This window comes from Argiope bruennichi, chromosome 6 (genome assembly GCF_947563725.1).
Source record: "Argiope bruennichi chromosome 6, qqArgBrue1.1, whole genome shotgun sequence".
NCBI classification, from domain to species: domain Eukaryota; kingdom Metazoa; phylum Arthropoda; class Arachnida; order Araneae; family Araneidae; genus Argiope; species Argiope bruennichi.
In genome coordinates, this window is record NC_079156.1 from 92,861,241 (window position 1) to 92,875,731 (window position 14,491).

The 14,491-nt window shown below is 30.5% G+C and overlaps 2 protein-coding genes across 2 annotated transcripts in view; one reads left to right on the forward strand and one right to left on the reverse strand.

The window, feature by feature from the left end:
- Positions 1-1,792: 1,792 nt before the first annotated feature.
- LOC129971828 (RIB43A-like with coiled-coils protein 2) overlaps positions 1,793-14,491 on the reverse strand; it is a 47,541-nt gene continuing 34,842 nt past the window's right edge. Inside the window, exon 2 of the mRNA XM_056085805.1 lies at positions 1,793-1,852. Coding sequence (XP_055941780.1) covers positions 1,793-1,852 — 60 coding nt within the window. The remainder of the gene's footprint in view (positions 1,853-14,491) is intronic.
- The window catches only part of LOC129972371 (uncharacterized), a 117,984-nt gene continuing 115,515 nt past the window's right edge, over positions 12,023-14,491 (forward strand). The window contains exon 1 of the mRNA XM_056086491.1: positions 12,023-12,129. The gene's annotated coding sequence lies outside the window, so the exon portion shown is untranslated. The remainder of the gene's footprint in view (positions 12,130-14,491) is intronic.

A 14,491-nucleotide genomic window follows, 5' to 3' on the forward strand; every position in this document is an offset into this window, starting at 1 on the left:
AAGAGCAATACAGATATTGAAACTGAATATTTTTTCATCTGCAAATGGTCTGTACCATTATCATAGACCTGAATAATCAGAGCTCTTCTCTTTTCATGGCTTATGCTGTGTTTAATATAAGACCACTTGCCTCTAGTGAACAGTTGGTTCACTAGGAATATTGATTTGTATTTAAATTTCAATGACTGTCTAATGAATAATTTTGATGTTAAGGAATTCATCAAAAAATATCATATCGTGATAGACTATACACACAAAAACACACACACATCGTATCGTGATATACACATGCACACACATCTTATCCTGATAGACTGTGCACACATGCGCACACATATCATATCGTGATAGACTGCTAACACACACGCATAGATTTCATATAGCGATAGACTGTGCATATACATTCACATAGTCTGTCATATTGCGATAGATTGTAAACACGCACACGCACTCGCACACGTATACACATACACATCATACGATGATAGAGTGTACACCCACGCACACACCCACATCCCGTTCTTTTTGTCAGGATAATTAATGGAGATTACTAATAGGAAGATCCTACAAGAATAGGATATCGTATAATGGAGAGGAAGAAATTCTGTATTTAGTTACTATATGCTACGCGTTCAAGAATGATGGGAGAAACAACAATTCTCTCAGTTACGGCTACGGTGACAAAATTTCAGAATATTTAAAAGGCAAAATCTATTTTATTTCTGCATGGAAATGTGATCATCACACTAAAAAACTTAAAATGGAGTTGGAAGGTTACTTTTATTATCACTCAGTAGATTCGAAAAAATAGAGGAAATTTTCAAATGAATCACATCTTACTTTCTTCTTAGGAATTAGGCTAAATCCTCATGTTTGTGACAAATTATAAATTGTATTTATCGAACCAAGACAGGAAATTAGTCATGTCGATTTCAAAGACAGAAACAGACTATGAGAAAATGTTTTAACTCTTTATGCAAGGACGAGACGGGAATTTTTCAGAAAAGGGACTGACGTAACATTTTTTTTTTTTTTTGAGAGAGAGAGTTATGTTTTTTATTTGATAAGGCACATTATGACTGAAAACATTATGAGATCTCGGGTTCTTTTTTACACATTCTTTACAAATCAAGGTAAAAAGACAGATACGTTTATTAATATTTATTCCATGGTTAAATGGGTTTACTTGATTCTGCGCAAATAAATTTTATTGGTTCATATATAATGTCGCATTGAAAAGAGGCAGGCGACTCTCCATGGCCGAATGGTCATAGCACTGGTCTCTTCATCAAGAGATAGTAAGTTCGAACCCCCCTAGAGACAATGAGTTTCACAGTCTGTGTAAATATCTAATTCCTTGATTTTATGTTTTCCTTTATTCCATGTTCCAGAAGATTCTGGACATTTCTTTAGTTTACCAGACAAGTGTTCTGGACTTTTCTTACTGTCTCCAGAAAAGTATTCTGGAACTTTCCCTGCTAGTATGAAAGCAGAAGATCTGTCATTCACTGTGTTCTCAGTTCTGAGTTGAGTTAATAAATTGGCTTAGCTCTACTTCTTGTGTGTGTCATTGAGTTCCACACTAAAGAACCTACGCTACAATATATATTAAAGTTATAGTATCTAATTTTTCTCACCTTTTTTGGTGTGAAAAATTTAGTTTCTATCGTGTTTTGTAAACAATAACAGCGAATAAATTTTTTAAAAATAAATTTTCCATATAAATGTTGTTTAAAAAGATAATGTTTAAAAAAAGTCTTTATTTTCAATTATACAAAATATGCTCTTTGTTTTAGTCCCAACGGATACCTTCTAAACCATAATGATCATATTCTTCCAGATAAAAAATGCTCTAAATAATATAAAGAAAAATTTGAAAAAATTAAAATATTCTTAATTCTTATATATTCTTCGCCAGTTATTTTAATTGTAATGTTAAAATATTCTAAAAAAATTAACATTTTAAACCAAAGAAAATTCCTCTTTGTTGTGATTAAACAGGAAGAGTTAAGAAGCTTTCAATTTTATTTTTTTTAAAACCAATCTGAAGCTATTTTGCACTACCACCGCCAATGGATTTCCTGATATTCCCTATGGCAGAAATTGAAATAGTATAAAATTAATTCTAGTTACAACCTTTTAAATTCGCACTTAAAAATATCTTTATTTTACTTTCAGGGCCTGTTTACTCTAACTTTAATTATGTAACTTTAATGTAAATGAACCACTCAAATTTATTTTGTAACGAATCAAATAAATCCAATTACTCTTCCAATAAATACTAACAAACAATATGTTTTTTATGTTAATAAATTTTCTATGCTAATAATCTATGTTTTTTTATTCTATATTTGTAAATAATGTGTAAAAAAATTTGAGATACCACAACGTTTTCATATCATAATTAAATTAATTTACATCTAAATAAATTATTATTTTTGAATATAAATTGGATTTTTAAATAATTAAACAAATCTAATCACTTAAAGCTTCACCACACTCACATTTTCAAGCTTGAAGACGATTCATCGGATTATTAGGAAAGAAAATTTTTCTTCTTGATCTTTATGCAAATATCTTTAAAAGAGACCTTCATCTAAGAGACACTTTATTTATCAAAGTAGTGGATCAAGGAAATGTAGCCCATTTCATGCAAAGCACGTTCCACCACTTGTTAGATTTTGCTGCACAATTATCTAAAGTCCCCGTTGGAGGAAATCAGAGAAACGATTGATTCGATTCTAAGACGAACGCAGAACCCTGGCTTTTGTTTCGGATTTTAAATTCTGCATTTAACAGTAACTAACTAAAAATGTACGTTTTGTATATTTCAAGATTCTAATCTGATTTAATGCTGGTTTCTTAATTTGATTTAAATGTATTTATAATAATTAACTTTCAAAATTAAATCGCATGAACGAAAAGAAAAGAGTTAATTTAAATATTTGGAGTCATTAGTCTTTGGAATGTTCTGTGAAATAAAAAATTTATAGTTTAGTTAAAAAGCCCATTATAAATACGAGTAAATGTTTGTGAAACTGTTATAGAAATCCGTCTAATAGGTATATAGTGGTAAAACCAGCAAACTCAATAATGGATAACAACGCTTTATTACATAAAAATACACAAAACCCACCACAAACACACATAATTATGGAATTTATAGAAATCAACAGCACAGACGCAAGCAGTAAATCACTATTAAAATAAAGAGCACAGCTTAAGATTCTCCATTGCAGCTTGAAAATTCTCTCTGGAATTACACTACAAAAATTTTTTTATATAAGTTTTACTTATCTCTATATACAAATATTTCGGCAAGACATTAAAAAAAACCCTAGATGGATTTATAAAATTAGACGATTTGATAAAGGTATCACCATATTTTTTGTATATTCTGAAATCTTTATTTTTTTATTGGTCAAATCATCACATTTAGAGCCTCTATCAAATGTCCCTGACTTGACATCTATTCAGCATCCATTGAAATGTCTACGAAACTCTTTTTCCTATTATGAGACTAAATAGACAACAATATTATTACGAAACTGTAATGTTGCTTCCCAGCACAGCTAGTTCTATCGTAGGAAAGATAGTTTTACGGTTAGCTCTACTGGATGTTGATCGGATGCCAGGTCATTGCGTCTCGGATTTGGCATCAAATTTGGCTACCATTTAGTGACTTTGGAGACAAAGTATTATTCTTCGAGAATTCTGTACACATTTCCTAGTGTCTTTCCGAAAAATTAAAAAAAAGAAACATAATATTTAAATAATTGTCATCATTATTTTATGTACGTACTACCATTATTCTTATTTTTATCAAAACCAATAAATGAAAATTACTGTTTCAACAATTATTAGCATATTTAATTTATGATCTGTTGATTATCATACGAAATTATTTATAACTTTGGACGGGAAAATGTAATATGTTTTCTTTAATACTGCTAAATTGTTTTAGCATCAATTTAATTTATACTAAAGCTTCAAGTTCTATTAATTTCATACTTTTATAACAAATATAATTTGTTCTTGGCAAGACTTGATGCCGAATGAAACTATGGCATTTATTTTGTTGATCTGTTTGGCGCTTTCGAACTTTATTTAGCAGGAAAAGGAAGAATTCTAAACTGATAATTTTTAATTGCTGCCTCATTTACAATGAAGTTTGTAGTATCTTAAGAATTTTTCGATTTATCTTTTGAAGTAATGCAGAGTAGGGGTATGGTATTAAGATACGACTAGACAAAAGTCACTGTTACGTTATGGACAGATATTCTATTGAAATCATTTATAAACATAATGATATTAACGTGAATATTCTGCGTGTTGTGAATGCATTTATATGGTCGTCGTTTTTGTTTATTTTGATTATATGAATTAATAGCTTTCGGCGATCAGCTGATCCACCGAGAATATCGATTGTGTTTAATTTCACTTAAATTACTTATGCATAATTTAATCCTCTGTGATCTTCTCAACAAAATATTTTTTTAACATGACATTGTGACAGATATTAAAATCGTGTTATTTTAATAGCTTCACACTTGGGCTTTTTTATTATGTATATTAATATATTTAATGGGCTTGAGTCCCATGACATCACAACACAGTAAAAATGTAAGCGTTTTTTTAATGTTCTTAAACTGCATGATAATGTAATCTCATTCTTCATCATGTAAATTGAGCAGATAATTAAAAATATTCCTTAATTAAATAATGCGTATTCTGAGTGAAGGTCCATATTTTAGTATTCAACGTTTATATCATTTTAGCAACTTCACATTATCTTTTGCTTGATAAAATACCACATGTTCATCTTTTTGCTTTCTTTTTAAATCAATAGGTTTTTAGCTCCATATTTAAGTATTCTTCATCCTTTTCAAAGGTTTCTCCATTGCTTTTTATAGCTAAAATTTTATATATTTTAATCCTAAAAAAATACAGTTTGGCGCAGCATAGTCAACATTATGGCTCTTGTGCCAATAAAATTCAACAAATCCAAATCTATATTATTAGTATATATAGAGATATTTGGGTTGCATATTTGTACTGTATGGTTGCGTAAATATATTGTTGGATATATCTATATAACATTTTATTCATCGCATCCGTCCAAATATTTTTAATTAAAACGCAATGCCTTGTAACTTTCGGCGTTCTTTACAAATAATTACTTCCAAACAGCTACTATTTTACCAACTTGCATGTTTACTTGCCTCTTCAAAATGTTCCAGATCAACGTCACAGAAGTTGCGTCCCGCTGAATTTAGGGATCTAATTCTTTGTTAGCAAGTCAATAGAAGACGATCAATACAATCCTCTAAAGAACGAAGCAATACGCAAGAAAACGGCCAACCGTATGCAGGTGCATTGAATAAAATATGAAACTATTCCTTTTGTAAAAGCAATGGATGCCGAAAGGTTTCTGCTGTCACAACGCATTTATTCATGCAAAAACGCTTTTCAGAAGATAACTTATTCATATGAAATACTTATATGTGACCTCATTTATTGCAGCCATTGATATATAAGGAGAAACAGCAACCGTCTTTCTGTCATAGAATGGATGTCCCTAAGTGTTTTTGTTGAAAAAGTTTGTAGTGTTTTTTTTTAACCCCCGGCTTTAAAAACTGTTTTTCCCATCGGCTTTTAGAAGAAAGATGTCATCTGCAATAAGTAAAGTTGTGTTACAATCTGGTTACCAGTAATGAAATATCGACTTGTTCTTTTTGGATTTGCAAGCTGACGTGAAAGACTTTGCTTGATCCAGATGGGGTTAAAATCAAGAAATTGATAAATTCATCTATTATTCAAACAAGAATTGCACCTATAATTCAAATCTCACAAACTACATAACATTTCGAATAAGTATAGGATTTAAGGGTCGTATTCGTGTAAAATGTTAAAGGAACGCTTTTTTTAATATTTTAATTCGGTGCCTTCTTTTCTTTTTCTTTTTCTTTTATAGTATCATCTGTGCTTTTATACAAAGAAGAGTATTTAAAAAAAGAGCAAGGAATATGATATTTCTTAAAGGGCAGCCTGATTGCCCGTAAAACAAACAAAAAAAAATCTCTTTGATGAAGCAGCTTTATTTATGAAAGAAATAAAATGAATACAACGAATAAGAAAGAAAATGCAACGACCAAAAATAATTTTAAAGTACAACAGATTCTTGCTATTTAAAGCAAAATAAAAAAAAAAAACCGAAAATAGTAAATGAAAATTATGTAGTGTCGAACGAGATCCAACGAAATATCTAATAGATTAAAATCATACTTGAACTTTTTTTTTCACATGGCAATATATTTAGAAACGTTTCTACAATTTATTGTTTACTGTTTTTGCTTCAAATTGTGGATCAAAAATTTACTTCTTACCTATAGATTTTTTTATTTTGTAATAGCCGCCTCCAGTGACTAACTTGTTCGCTAGATTATACTGGTGATCTCATAGTTAAGCAATTAATAAAAAATTTAATCAACTTATATTCTTTTGTATAACTCTACAGCCGCCAAATCATGATTAGATATTTAAGATTACTTAATCTAAACTGCTTAGATAATTTATGGAATATTTTTTCCTTAGCCTTCAACGATGAGAGAAAATCACACGATTAAATATTTGAGCAAACAATGAAAACTGCAACAAAGATAAGTAGACTTTAAAATTATGCATTTTTTCAGAAATTATCAGAATTCTATAAAAGACTGCAGGACATTAAAATTAGTATATCATCATTAAATTGACTATTCCGACCTATCCTGAAGCACTCGGAAAAAACTGAAAGAAACCGGATACGGCGATAGCAACATTAGAGGGAACTGTGATTGAGTCATAATTGCCATCACTGGCCACGATTCAACCTTTCCAGTAGGTAGTATGTCCCGTCGTCTGTGGGAGGTAGTCGATCCCCGCTATTTCTGTATCCATCAGGATGGTGAAAACCAGCCACCATACCAACCACATCATCTTCATTTTTGAGGTGCCTCCCCCGGTGGGGGATTTAAATTAGTATAATTAAAACGGCAACTCTTTAAATTTTAAAACTCTCAAAAATTCTTTTTGGGCGGTAAAATTCTCAGAAGATACACAAATCTTTACTTAATTAAAATTCTAATGTAGTTTTTAAAGTAATCGCTTCGACCGACACATTCTAACTCTCCAATGTATACTTGTGCCAGATTTAGCAGCTCTTAAATTAAACGTTCTATCCTGTAAAGTATCAATATATAAATACACATACAAGCATGCAAACACGTTTTCATTATTATTAATAGAAACATGCACTCCCATAAAAACGGCATTCGTAGAGAAAGTACGATTGTGATCATTAACTAATGGCTAATTGTGCGTTTGTAGAGTTGTGAATCACGTGATTATCCAAGAATTACAATGCTGCATTTCGTGACAGATTACAGCACTATAATAAAGCGGCAAATTTTACTTGCATTGCATGAGCAAAATCTAATAAAAAAATTAACTGGTTTGGAACATGTTAATAAAAAAATTAAAGAAAAGCAATGACTGTTTTTCTACATGTGGGATATATTTAAATAAATCTTTAAAGGCTTATTAATCGATTCCGAAAAATATTTGTTAAATTTAAATGAATATGTATTAATTCATTATCAAAAAAATTTGAAAGAAAATTTATAGAAACTTCATTCTTTAACTTTTATCAATTGAAGAATACATTAATGAATATTTATAGAAAGAATATATTTATTTAAGAATATATTTATGAATATTTATAGATATTCATAGTTTCTTGAATAAAGTATAAGGGGTGCTCAAATGAAAAAGGTACGAATCGATACTGTGGGTATAAATGAAGACCTTATTGAAAGTATACCCCATAGGCGAGCACAACGATGCTATTAATTAAAGAGCAGAAGATTCCTTGCTACCAGAATTTCTGTGGCCGTGACATAATCAGTCTTTCACAGCGTCCTCGAGTTCACCCTCCGAGTTGAAGCGCTTCCCTTTCAGAGGTTTTTTCAGAAGACAAAACACATGAAAATCGCAGGGCGACATGTCAGGGCTGTAGGGTGGACGGTTGCGTTGCTCTCATTTGAGCTTGGCCAGTTCCGCGTGTGTGACCCTGGAGACGTGTGGACGCGCGTTATCATGCGCGTTACCACACCCTCCGTGAGTAGCCCAGGTCTTTAGTTCTTGATGTACCTGCGTCTTCGGAATGTCTCACTGTACACATCGGAGTTAATGGGTCTTCTGTGCTCGAGGAATTCAACAAGTAGCGGACTTTGGACGGCGAACTGAAGGACGCTGTGAAGGACTGGGTCTCGTCACTACCACAGGAATTCTGGGAACAAGGAATCCTTTGGCTCGTTAATCAATGGGATCGTTGTGCGCAGGCCTATGGTGTATACTTTCAATAAAGTCTTCATTTATATCCACAGTGTTGTTTCGTACCTTTTAATTTGAACACCCCTTGTATTTCGACACCAAATTGAAATAGAGATTTAAATAATTTAGATAGCATTATTTGTGCTATCTCATATTATTTATGCTCCTTGAACGCATGAATCTTCTTATTAAAGATGAATAATGTGTAAAAATGGCATGAAAATCTTAACTGTCTACATCATCAAATATTTAGTTGCAGTTTGTCTTAAGTTGTGTTGTAATTTCACCTTATTTTTCTTCTATGTTATTCTTACTTATTCTATAGTAGGATATTTATGCAGCACAATGAGTATGTGTAAATTGATTACTCAAAATAGTATGTGAGCTGTATTGAAACATGCAAAAAAGTAAATTGAAAAATGAAAAATGCAATCATACAGTATACAGGGTTCAATTATTTTGGTATATATAATATTTAATTTGCCTAATTGCACAGGGAGAGCACCTCAGAAATGAGAATGAGAAGCTTCCAGTATGGTGGTTGGTTCTCGCTACCTTGATGGATACAGAAATTATTGGAGTCGGTTACAGCCTATCAATGACGGTACGTACTTTCCACGGGAAGAGTTGTACCGTGTCCGATGATAGTGCTTAGGATTCAAACATAATTCCCGCTAGTATTGCTATCCCGGCTGTCCAATCATTCAGATTTCTTCGCGTGCCTTCGGGTAGGTCGGAGTAGTCAGTTACGGTTATGGTTACCTAGGTTTATAGAATTCACCAAAAAATTAAGGAAACAAAATTAGGAAGTAAAAATTCACTACATCATTGCCAAAAAAAAAAAAAGATGCAAATGTAAACACAATTTTCAATCAGTGAATTTCAACAATGGTAGAAAAACTCACGATTAAATATTTGTTGAAACAGAGAAAACGGTTTGAATTCGATGAAAATTTTGCATAAAGCGATTTTTGAATTCATTAAATTTAAAGGAAAATTATACAGAAATAAAACATTAACGTTAAAAAGATAATTTTTGAATTTTCAAAGCGGAGTAGAAATTATTTTTATAAGTTATCTTTTTGGACGTTATTATGGCATAATATCAAGATATCGTTTCTTTTTTTTAATTCATAAAAATTCTATTGAAAATTTGAAGGGAAAAAATTACACCTAAATGCACATTCCTTTCTTGCAAAATATATTTGTGTAAAATTTGATTAATAATTCAAACGGTTTGTTCAGTTTAGTACTAACGCACAATTTTTTTCCTTTTATCATTAATTGAAAATGAGATTTTTAATTATTTAAACGATTATATTTAATTTGTTATGTTACATGGTTATAATGATGAAATTTTGTAATCGCCTTTTCATTCACTAACTGATGTTCCGAATGTTTGAAATTTTGCATACCTGTGTGTTCTCGATGGCAAGTTGCTTACAAAAAATTCCAGACTTTTGTTACCGATAAAACATTAGCATTAAACATTTGGGTTTAAAATAATAAAAAAAAAACATTCCGTTGTTTAGAACCCTATCAAAAACGTGCGTTTAAAAATGAAATCGATTTTCCAACAATATATTCACTGTTACAAAACTCAATGTATCTTAAATCATTTTCATTGTTTCTACAAATATTTCACACTTGATTTTTTTCCCATTGTTATTATTGAAGATCTGAAGATATGGCTGATTTTTCACGTTAAGTAAGTTTCACTCTAAAGTACACTTCTAATAAAACCTTTGAAATATTGATGTACTTGTAAATAAAGTTCAACTTTAAAATGAATTAATGTTCCAATCTTAAGGTAACATCAAATTCAGGAAAGTTGTGAGCAAATTAATGATGATAATTTATCAATTATTTATCAAATCAAGTAGAATGGTTAAGGCGTTTAACTAATACAAATTCCGTATCTATCAAAATTTGATATTTAAAAATACTTTGATGAAATCATTAAAACCAAGTTACTTAAAATATTTAATTGAAGTTTTTAGTAAGCATTAACCCTTAACTGGGGACGTGCGGTCTGTGAGACCGCGAGCGATGGATTTTCTGTCACCCCTATTCTATTTTTAGCTCAATTGAATGGATTGATCCTGTAGCTTCCTGTTTTATTACCTTAAATACACGTGCACTTTTTCAACCGATTTCAGCAGATGCTTTTTAAAATAATTCAGTTATTTCTTCGAGCGCGGTCTCTAAGACCGCATCTCCCTGTTAGTGTCCCAGTGATAAACAAGGTTTAACAGATGGCGGTAAAACTTGGGCCCCGAAATATCATCCAGTTTACTGATCCTATTATGAAGCAGTGCTCCAGACACTTTTAAGTGAAGAATAAAGTGATTTTAGTGATGAGGATAATTGTTGAATTAGTTATAAGGATAATTGTCGCATTCAACTGATTTTGATATGTATGTCCAAACATAATTAATTTTTCTAGTGATAATGTATCTTGAAAAATTTATAAAATATATTAATATACCAAGATATATATATATATATATATATATATATATACATAATTTAAAGGTTGATTTTTATACTAGTTTTTAACCTGTATGTTTAAAATGCCCTAGAAAATCGTGCTATGAAAGTCACACAAGCCGATAAAAAAAGGGTCAGTTTTACCCATTGTCATTTTTTTTAATTTTTCATATAATTGTTGAATTTTACATTATATTGCCTTCTATATACCTTCATATACTGTAAAAATAAATATGATTTAAAAAGTAACAAGTAATATGCTTTTTCAAGAATATTGTTTATTGTAACATGTAATTTGGGAAGAAAATGTATGTTCCAACGCATTTACTTTTTTCCATGATAATATATTTTGAAAAATTTCTAAAACGTATCTATATATCAAGAAAAATATCTGTACAATATGTTGGCAGATTTACATACTAATACATTCATTAGAAAATTTAATTTAAGTGTAAATGAAATGCGGTCTCATAGACCGCACCTCCCCAGTTAATTCCTAAAATTCCACCTCCCCAGTTAAGGGTTAATTCTAGATAGCCAGATCGTCGCTAAACCCGGAAAATTTGAAATAAAAATGGATTAATTATCTTCAGACAGCTTATAATATATATTTTTTTCATTTGCTACCTTCAATAAAAATATGATAAATAGAAGTTACTTAATACATCTATCAAGGACGTATTTATCTCGCAATTTATTCAATGTTTCCTGACATAATAAAATCATAACTCTTATTCGCTTTGTTTACCTTATGAAAAGAATCCCGAATATTATGAGCAATTATTACAACCTCAGCACGTAGTTCATTGACTCATACAGCATTAGAAACAAATCGCCTTCATAAACAATCTGGAAGATAAAAACATTTGCAATTTTTATTGCATCAATCTCCCATATTTTCTCGGCCCAAACATCAAAATACTTCTGAATCAGTACACTCCGCACTTATTAATCACTGCAGACGATTCTTTTAATCTTTCCGGAATTCATGAAATTTTCGGGAAAACAGGAAATGCGGGGGAAAAGCCATCATCCCGAGAAGTGAACTCCTTCCTCTGTCGCCATTGGTCCAAAGGGCCGGTGACGTCAGCCTCTCACGCAGCCCCCAATGGTAGAAAAGAAGTAAAAAACAGAAAATTTAAGGAAAGAACGCCCAGAGTTTACTTCTCTCAAGTCCAGGGCTTTTATTCAACAAGTGGCTGCAGCCTGAACCGATCTCGGCAGTGATTGTTTCCCCCAAGTTGCTACAATTCTCTTGAATATACGGTAAGTCGAATTTCTGGACTCTGTCTTCGGTCCTTAATTTTGTATTTCTATTTCCGACGGTTTTTTTCTTTTTGGTAAAATAATCATGCATGATTTTATAATATTGCTTCCGAACAAATTTCATATCTCTAGGTTGTTGAGTGTCTAGTTTATTTCTATATAGGAGTTCCATGTTTCTATATAGGATAGGGTACCATAGAAAATGTGCGCACAATTTTAAAAATTGGTTGCTATCCATGCACCATCTTTTCACGACGTATGTCTTATAATGACAAAAAAATATATATAAATATAAAATTTATTTCGTATTTTTGTTTATAATATTTGTAATAGAGTACATATTAGTATTTATTACATTACGTACAACACTTAGATATGCTAAATTCCTGCTCATTTAAAAAATTGTACTGAAAAGTATAAATTCAACTTGTCAGAGAGAAATCTGTTGTAATTTAAAAAGATTTTGAGCAATTATTAAATGTATTGAAATTTCATATAAAATACTGATATCGAATTTTAAAATAATTAATGCTCTGGTTCTCCGCATAATCGCAAATGATGATGTTTATAATATTGCTCTTATATTATAATATTGCATAATAATCGTTACTATGCTTTTTATTTATGAAAAAGTATGCTCTTTTTACTTCATTGGGATCGTGTACCATTTGGGCATCAAACTATCGTTTGTCAAACTTTTGAATCGAAATTAAATCATTGAAAGACATCCTGTCTCGATATACAAAAATTACATATAATTTACTAGTGCTCTCTGGATTCCAAAATGAATCAGTCAGAAAAGCTTATCTAAATAGAAAGTCTCATCTAATTAGATATTTTAATAGAGCAAAACAATTAAGAAATTTTGGTGTGCACTTTTGAACACTCCTGCATATCGATCATTTATCAATTATTACATTTTTAAATTTATAAACCAAAATTAAAATGTTCATAGGTCGTATATTTAATTTAAAAATGCCTTGAAATTCATAAACGTTTCAAAACCACTATGGTCATTTGACGCTGAGTCATGCATTAAATGCTGTAAAAACACATTTTCAGAGCAGACTGTTTCATCAAATTCGATAACGAAAAAAATGAAGTAGTTGATTGTTTACATTTTTAAAAAATATTTTCTTATATTATATTGCGTATTTTTGAAACTTCCAATATATTCATTGTCGTTTTAGTAAGACATAATGAATTTTTTCATTAATTAAAAAAAGAACTATTTTAAAAGATTATGTCCTATTCGTTGCAAGATGCATTTACGAATGATGCAGATTATTTATTATTTTTTTTTAATAATTTGATAAAAAAAATGGCGAATCAAGTTATCATGATTTTGTACAAACTTTACCACTGTGCATTGAATCTTGCTACTTTCCTCCTTTTATTTTATGGTGTAGGTTATTGATACTGTAAATAGTATATCTATACCACAAGAAGAAGCGATAGAAAAATAATTTGACTTTATGATTTTGAGTGCACGAGATACATTGAAGTAAAACAATTACGTAAAACAATCAGGAATTAAACATAAAGTAAAACAATCAGGAATTAAAGTAAAACAATCAGGAATTAAACATAAAGTAAAACAATCAGGAATTAAACATAAAGTAAAACAATCAGGAATTAAACATAAAGTAAAACAATCAGGAATTAAACATAAAGTAAAACAATCAGGAAACTCATTGTATGGCACTAGTGACAAACATTGTATATCGGTTGTTATATCTAAATTATAAGCAAAACAGTGAAAAAAAAAATGTGACAAATGATGATTTTTATGTTTTGCAAGGATGGAATTAGTTCTATATTCAAAACAAATTAAAGATGATAAAAAAATTAATTTTTTAAACTAGGAAATAAATTTAAACTTCCTAACCTTCTTAATTATTATATTTTCTTTGACCTATGAGATATTCTTATATGAGATTGCTTTGCATCAATGGTGAATTAAATAATTTTTCCTCCTTTTTTTTCACTATTAATAATGAGGGTTTGTATGACACCTCATCATTGGCGCAACAGCAAATTTCGATTTTTTAGAGCTTATTTTCTCTTCAAACTACTGATTTTATTCTCCAGAATGACAGGTTTTATGAATCTTGAAAGAGGTTGTTTTTAATTTTGTATAGCACAATTAACTCGTTTCGTGTTACTTTTAAACTTTCCTAACGATAGATTTCCCTGCTATATCATTCTTACAAGATAAATAATGTTGAAAGAATGCCATGCTTTGGGAGGTGTGTCGGAATTTTTTTTTATATGGCATTTTTGCACATTAAATCTGCTATGGTCAAAAGCAATCTCGTTGTGTGAATGGACGTTTAGAGAGAGTGGCACTGGCTCAGACATC